We start from the raw sequence: 8,380 nt of genomic DNA on the forward strand, positions 1-8,380 counted from the left end.
AAAAAAAAAAACCGGTTAACCAAAAATCGAACCGAAATAACCGAAATATTTCAGTTTTTAAAAAAAAGAAAATTATACCGATCGGTTCAGCTGCCATAACCGAAACCGAACCGAACACCAAAAATATCGATTTAGTTATTTCAGTTCGATTTAAAATCCCAAGACTAGGGTTTACCTTAAGAGTGAACCCAAAAATTGTTCTTCTTTTATACTACTTCCTCACATAGCAAAATTTACCGGGCGAACACAACTATGAACTTATAGGATATACGTATTAGAATATATACAATATTGATCTGTGATATAGTTCTATCACATAAGGAAATTTCATCATATATAAAAATTCATGTTATGTTAATGAATAAATCAAACCTTTCTAAATTATGACATGGTATGAGAGTAGAAAGTTTTTTTTTTGGACAAAGAATAGAAAGTTTTTGTGATCTAATTTTTTTCTACTGATCGTCGTTGTGTGGCTTCAGCAATCGTCACATTCATTATAAAATCATTAACTTAATTTAGCCAACATTGTTGCACTAGCAGGTGTTGCTTCCGCTATCTTCTACTATTTTTTTAAAGATTCTACTAATTTTATGTTAAACTTGTCGTTATTGCTTTCATTTTTCATAAAAGCCACCGCCGTTTCTACTTTACTTCTACTTTGTCACCGCTTCACAAGCCACCACACATTTATCTTCTACCATTTCTACAAGTCGTTGTTACCATTGTTTTCCATGAAAGCCATAAGCCGTTGTAATTCTTCTACTTTGTCACCGCTTCACAAACCACCGTTTTTTTTATCTTCTATACATATTAAATCTGGTTTTTTTTTGAGAATTTATTGTCTAAGTTAATGTTTGAAATTCCGGATCACCAACTTGCGGGAGGATATTAAAATATATTAGAATACATACTTAGAATATTGATATGTGATATGGTTCAATCACATAAGGAAATTTTTATCATGTGTATAAATACTCATTTTATGTTAATGAATAAACAAGCCTTTCTAAATTATGTCATAACTATTCACAAATTTGGATGATCTAACATCTGATAAATGTTGAACCAGTGATCTGATTGCTTGTATATGTAGATTGTACGGTTTGAATCCAATACTTGTAAAAGTTCTAGGTAGACCATCATATAGTCTGGAAATCTATTATATGATTATAGCAAAGCTTCTATAAAATTAAATAGTATAAAATTTCCCCAAAATTATATGTAATTTTCAGAGATGCACATTTGATGAAAATGCGTATTTAGGAAACTTACTATTGTCTATTTGAAAGAATGAGTTCGAAGTAGATATTCATGTCACGGGATACTTGGCAAGTTTTTATGAAACAACTATTTAAATTTTTGAAAAATATCTGGTCACGAGTAAATAAATTCTTGATCAGTAACCTATTTGAAGACACGTTTATTATCTTTTTTTTTTTTAATTGATTTTGTTGGCTTATTTTATTCTTGACTTCAATAGAAATGTTTTGATTCATCTTTCCATATTTTGACTAAATATGTTTTCGATAAACCATATTTTGACTAATTGAAAAAAAAAAATCTATCAGTATAATAAAACGCACATTCATGACTTTAAAGTTTCATAATCATATTTCTCTTTAATGCAGGATGTGTTTGAGCTTGAAAGAAGCATACAAGCTGGTTCTGACAACACAAAGTCGAATTTGCAAAATTATTTAGAAGATCCAAGGTTAGATTTGAGGTCTTTTACAGATATGGAGGTTTTGAGCTATTGGAAAGGTAATAGGCAACGCTATGGTGATTTGGGTACTCTAGTTTATGATGTTCTTAGTATTCCAATTACCACAGTGGCAGCAGAGTCGTCTCTTAGCGTTGGAGGTTGTGTATTGTGTCTTTACAGAAACCGCCTCCTTCCAAAAAATGTACAAGCTTTGCTATGTATTCGAAACTGGTTACGTGGTTTTGCTGAGATAGAAGGTAAAAACATAGTCCATATTTTTAAAAAATTATTTTCTATTATTTTGTTGATTTATATTTTTATTTTTGAAAATTACAGGTGACATTGAAGATAACTTTGATGATGGATCTGAGTGTACTACATCGGTGGCAAGTAGCTCAGGAGTATGAACCTTTTATGTGTTTATGTTTGATTGTTGTTGCGTTGTGGTTTCTAAACATTTTATGTATTTAATGTTGCTGAACCTTTTATGTATTTAATTTTTGTTTTTGGTTTTTGCTTAATCTAATTAGAGATTATAAATTTTTGAAAATTGTCACAGATATAATAAAATACATAATATAAATCACATTTGTTTTTGGTACTGGTACAGAAAAGCTGTAGACACAAAAATACACAATGTAAAATGCAAAATAAATCATATGAGACAAAAAAAAAATGAGACAAAAAAAGTTCGGGGATCCACAAGTTTACCCATAAGAGTTAAAACCTGTTTAGCTTTATCCACCAAACCTAAAACCCGTTCAGATTTTTTAAATTTGGGTTCGGATCAGACCGGGTTTTTTTCGGATTCGGATTAGGCCGGGTTTTTTCACCCACCACAACATCCCTAGTTTGATTACTAAGCTTCAAAACAAAGTATAGTTTGAAGGCGACGAAGAATCTAACGGTTAGCGAAACGTCGCCGTTTTCTAGTTGTACGGCATGTAATAGAAGTAATGCCGACTCTTAAGTCTTAAGTCTTAACTAAGGCCGCTTGGCGTAAACGGTAAACACTATGGTAAACATATTCCCATGAGAACCCTAGAAGTCTTAATTTTAAAAGAAAAAATTCACGTACGACATTTATGTTTTAAAAATAACGTTGTTGCATACAATCCTAGTTTTTTTTCTTCAGCAATGACAATTTATATAATCCGTAATTAAAAATTTAAAACCCATCTATAATCTTGACCAACATGCAAGACAATTTATGTAATCCTGAATTCAAAGACACCCTCATGTTGTTATTCCAAACTTTTTCTTTCTAATCCTAGTGCCTTTTTCAAGTTCATCCAGGTTGTTCCAACCCGAAATCTTGTTGTTTGTCATTGTCCCATTATAATTAAGGAAGGAAATAAAAACCAGAAAAATTTACAAACAAGTTTTAATTTATTTATAGTTTTACAATTTACAAACAAATATGTACATCTTGAGACTATTGATATACAATACTGTTTGTTTTGCTATGCTTTGGTTGGTTTGTCGTGAATTAACAACAAAAAGTCTAATACATATCCAAGAAACGAATTCTACTTGGGCAGCGTTCATAGTTATGGGGATTGTGAGAAGTTTCAAGTTGAATCAAACCTGTTGAATTTTCTTTCTATATTTACTATGTTTTCTAAGTTTACAAAAGATCGATTATAACTTAACTCATTTCGTATACAATTTTTTACCATTTTGCGTTTACGCGTATATGTTAAATTTAATAATAAAATAGTCTTACAAGTTCTAAACGCAAGCATAGTTTTTCTTGTTGTAGCGTATATACAAACGACTTCCTAACTAAAACGAAAAAAATTAAAATTGTTAAAATTGAACATATACGATTATAAATATATATAAATAAATTCCAAAGAAAAGAAAAAAGTCAGTTTAGATCTAGATTGAATGATTTGCCAACTTGAACATCTGAGTTATTAGAAGGATCACCGGCGGCGAGGACTCTTTGTTTTCTAACAAACAAAACATTAAAATCAATGATTTTGAAAATAATAATTCTCTGTCTGTATAGAATTTTTTGAGAGGGGATGTGTTTTTTAAGTGTCGATTCACACTTAATAATAAGGAAATATTAAATCAGGCGGCTAGCATTCACTATCATATTAAAAACTATAGTCTATCAGTGATATTTTCAGTAATAGTAATTATCAGTGATATTATCAGGTGCTTAAAACATATAATAGTAATTATCAGTGATATTTTCATGCTAATTCCTTCCAAGTTTTGACGGTCACACCGACACTTTGTTTGATATGCCCGACCCGTGATCTCTTTTTTTTTTTTTTTTTTTTTTTTTTTTTTTTTTTTTTTTTTTTTTNTTCTTTAATAGTAAGTATGATACTAAATTACTAATTATGTTAGTGCTTTAACTCAATCTATATTGATAAAATAGTCTGGACAATCTCTCATATCTTAAGCGAAGTCATTTATGTTTACTAGTACGAACCAACTAGATTTAGCAAGTTATCCATCATGGTGAGTGGTGATGACCATAACTTATTTGAAACATTGCGGTTTACGAAATCAAAACATTTCCTTAAGACAATTGTCTGATACTATTACAATAAAAAGAACGAAAACGGAAAGTATATGACTTAAAGGCAACGTGAATGGTGTGCACTCGAGTAACCGACACACACGAAGCTCAAATTACAAAGACAGAGCTGAGCTGTTCCCTTAAAAAGCTGAACTCTTGGCTTCAAGTTTTATATGACGTCTTCATAAATTTATTTCCAACGTGTAGACCCCCAAAATTTATAAATAAATACGTAGAATAATTAGTGAAAGCATTAAAACCCACCCGCCCAAAAAACCATTACACAATAAAAAAAGAACATGAAACACAAATTAATTTATATAAAAAATAAAAATTAAAATAGGAAGAAGAGACATCACAATCACTTTTAATCACATCACCATATCAATCTCTCCTCCTTTATTCAACAAACCCAAAAATAAAAACTCAAGAAAACCAATTCTTCATTTCGCCGACACTTTCATTACCATGGAAGGCCTCTTCTTCCTCCTCCTCATCACTTTCTCCATTACCACCACCGCATTACCCGATAAACCCGGGTCGGGTCAAATAAACTCAAACTCGGTACTAGTAGCTCTTCTTGACTCACACTACACAGAGCTAGCAGAGCTCGTGGAGAAAGCTCTTCTCCTTCAAACCTTAGAAGAAGCCGTTGGTCAACACAACATCACAATCTTTGCTCCTCGCAACGATGCCTTGGAGAAAAATCTTGATCCTGAATTCAAATCTTTCTTGCTCCAACCAAAGAACCTAAAATCTTTACAATCTTTATTAATGTTTCACATTCTTCCCAAAAGAATCACTTCTCCTCATCAGTTCTCTTCCGCCGTCGTCAGCCACCGTACTCTCTCCAACGACCACCTCTACTTCACCAACGGAAAAGTCAACTCCGCTGTGATTACCAAACCCGACGATTTAACCCGACCCGACGGAGTCATCCACGGAATCGAGCGTCTTTTAATCCCACGTTCTGTTCAAGAAGATTTCAACCGCCGTCGTAGTCTCCGTTCAATCGCCGCCGTGTTACCGGAAGGTGCACCGGAGGTTGACCCGAGAACTCACCGTCTCAAGAAAAAACCCGCTCCAGTTCCGGCTGGAGCTCCACCTGTTCTTCCGGTTTACGACGCAATGTCACCCGGTCCGTCGCTAGCTCCGGCTCCGGCACCAGGACCCGGTGGACCTCGCCACCATTTCAACGGAGAGGCCCAAGTTAAAGATTTCATCCACACGCTTCTTCATTACGGTGGCTACAACGAAATGGCTGACATTCTCGTCAACCTCACTTCTTTAGCCACCGAGATGGGTCGGCTCGTGTCGGAAGGTTACGTTTTGACCGTTTTAGCTCCGAACGACGAAGCTATGGCTAAGTTGACCACAGACCAATTAAGCGAACCGGGAGCTCCAGAGCAAATTGTGTATTACCACATCATACCGGAATACCAAACCGAAGAGAGTATGTATAATTCCGTACGCCGGTTTGGGAAAGTCCGGTACGATTCACTCCGGTTTCCTCATAAGGTAGAGGCTCAGGAGGCAGATGGTTCGGTTAAGTTCGGTCACGGTGACGGTTCGGCTTATTTGTTCGATCCTGATATTTATACCGACGGAAGGATTTCGGTTCAAGGGATTGACGGCGTTTTGTTCCCGGAGGAAAAAACACCGGTCGAGAAGAAAACCGTCGCTCCGGTTATCAAGAAAACAACTAAACCAAGAAGAGGTAATCAATTTTTTTTAATAAATCTTTTAGTCTTTTAATTAATTTATGTCCTTACCTATTTTGATGGTGACATTTTAACCCCAAATTATATAATTTTTAACAAATACATACCACTATTACAAAAATAATAGAGTTTTGTTATAGACTATTATAAAGTAATTTGCTTAGTGAATTTCTTATGTTCTGTGATTTTATCATATTTAATGGATGATTAAATCATTGTTATAGAAAGGTAAGAGTGATTAGTCATTATATAATTAGTCTTTCAATGAGAGAGTACTAAGGGGGGTGTATTGAAACAACGAAGATATTAGTCATTATCTTTTTCTTTGTTTTTTCTAAATTCTAGTTATATTAGTCACATTGGTTAATAAAGATAACAACTTTCTATTTTTTTCTTCTAAATATATTTATTTAATTTGAGCATTAGTTAGAAACAATCATTAGCCTTCCTTGTTATTGCTATTGTTAATTCAACACACTGACAAAATAAATACTAAACCGATTGGAAAATTAATAATTTCTAATTGAATTTATATTATGGTGCAGGTAAATTGATGGAAGTAGCATGTACAATGCTGGGATCACAATTTCCCACATGTCAATGAGATTCTCACAGGCGACCAAACTGAATCCGGACATGAGAATTTTTATAATTCTGTAAACATGTGAAAAAAAAATGTTAACAGAAAGAAAGAAATAATGTAAATGATTATTTTTTGTGGCAGCTCGTTGCAATAAGAATGTTACATCGTAGTTTTAGTTTTTGAGCCAAACTTTTAATCAACCGGATTGGATTGATCCGGTCCAGCATTACTTAAGATGCATATATCTTCTGAAAGGATTGGTAAGAAAATAATTACAAACCTAACCCTAGATTGATTCGGTCCATATATATACGTGCTTGCGTGAAAAAAGGGTAACAAGACAATTCCTTCAGGTTTTAGGAGTTCGGACAACGAGTTGTTTTTTCTAGAAAGTACATGCTTCGGGTTGACTTACAAAAGAATAAAAATAAAGATAGACTTTTGGAACAGAAGTGTAGCTATGGGATTGTTTATTCGTCTTGCCACCGTGAAAGGGTTGAGGAAGAAGGTTGAAAGAGGATAAAGACGGAGACGGAGAAGAAGAGGCATCGTGAAGGCCGGTTCAAGATCAGCTACCTTTGAAGAGATCCCCGAAGAAGTGTTGATAGAGATTCTGGCAAGATTACCAGCGAAGTCGGTGATGAGGTTCAAGTGCGTGTCAAAGCACTGGTCATCCCTCATCTCCTCCCGATATTTCACCAACCTTTTCTTCCAAGTGTCATCACCGAAGCGAGAACCGCGTGTGTTCATGTTTCTTTCAGACAATGAACACCTTTGTGCGTTGCTCTCTAATAATAATAACTTTTTATCAGACTCTTACCCTCACCTCAACCAAGATCTGACCTTGCCGGGAATGGGAGGCTGCTTTGTAAACGCACTTTGTGGCTTAATGTGTTTCAGAGTTGGGCGAGAGGTGCGTATATGTAACCTCACCACCAGGCAGCTCGTGAACTTTCCCCAAGTGAAATCTAACATTTTAGATGAAGCTGGAGGCGAGTTCCGTATGTGGAACTATTTTGGGCACGACTCTGTTCACGATGAGTACAAAGTGCTCAGCACAGTTTTTGAGGTGAGTAAGGAAGAGACAGTAGTGAGATCCGAGCATCAGGTGTTGGTACTTGGTCCTGGAGCCTATTGGAGAGGCACTCAGACCACAACTCTTCCTCCTCCTCCTCCTCCTCCTCATCGTCCTTACTCACAAGGTATCTCCATCAACGGTGTTTTGTATTATGGAGCTTGGATTGACAAGAACACATGTGTGCTCATGAGTTTTGACTTGACTTCTGAGGAGTTCAGTTTGATTGAATTACCCATTGAGGCTAGCATTGTCTGGCATGTCCATCGGGCTAATCTCATGATCTACGAAAGTAAGATAGCTGTTTTCGAGTATTCACGTCTCATGACTGAATGTATTCTAGACCTGTGGGTGGTTGAGGAACAGTGGCGTATCTAGGAATTATTTTTACCGGGGTCGAAAACATAACTAAATTTTTAAAAAAACATAAATATAAAACATCTTACAAACCATTGTACGAGTTTTCATATCCTGAAATTAGAATCTATACAAAGAAAACAAAAAAGATTGTTTAGACTAGTTCTAATGATATAATTACAAATCGATTGAATTTTGTATCCTCAACGAAATCTTTCCTTTCAAAAACTTTCTCATTGTTTATTGTTTCCTGCATTTTCCTGAAATTAAAATTTTTTTGCAAAGAATAAATTTCTAATAACTTAAAAGTGTAAATCAAAACTAGTCAAGCTAATAAGCTATCAAAAGCAATGGCCTTGGTAAAAGTACTAGAATCTACATTTGCTTGCTTGCATTAGAA

General features: G+C 34.7%; 2 protein-coding genes across 2 annotated transcripts; both read left to right on the top strand.

The window, feature by feature from the left end:
* Window positions 4,611–6,726, top strand: LOC104791487 (fasciclin-like arabinogalactan protein 15). The gene is made up of 2 exons (XM_010517396.2): window positions 4,611–5,961; window positions 6,511–6,726. The coding sequence occupies exons 1-2, from the start codon at window positions 4,713–4,715 to the stop codon at window positions 6,567–6,569; spliced, it is 1,308 nt and encodes a 435-aa protein (XP_010515698.1). The 5' UTR covers window positions 4,611–4,712; the 3' UTR covers window positions 6,570–6,726.
* Window positions 7,189–8,001, top strand: LOC104699087 (putative F-box protein At3g52320). Its single transcript, XM_010414434.1, has one exon. It carries the CDS (start codon window positions 7,189–7,191, stop codon window positions 7,999–8,001), a length of 813 nt encoding a protein of 270 aa, XP_010412736.1.

This window comes from Camelina sativa, chromosome 6 (genome assembly GCF_000633955.1).
Source record: "Camelina sativa cultivar DH55 chromosome 6, Cs, whole genome shotgun sequence".
Lineage (NCBI taxonomy): Eukaryota > Viridiplantae > Streptophyta > Magnoliopsida > Brassicales > Brassicaceae > Camelina > Camelina sativa.

What these genes read in the sequence shown, in the direction of transcription:
- LOC104791487 (XM_010517396.2), top strand. Translation starts at nt 4,713, where the DNA reads ATGGAAGGCCTCTTCTTCCTCCTCCTCATCACTTTCTCCATTACCACC. An exon ending in AACAACTAAACCAAGAAGAG is followed by an intron (nt 5,962 to 6,510) that starts GTAATCAATTTT and finishes ATTATGGTGCAG; the next exon opens with GTAAATTGATGGAAGTAGCA.
- LOC104699087 (XM_010414434.1), top strand. Translation starts at nt 7,189, where the DNA reads ATGAGGTTCAAGTGCGTGTCAAAGCACTGGTCATCCCTCATCTCCTCC.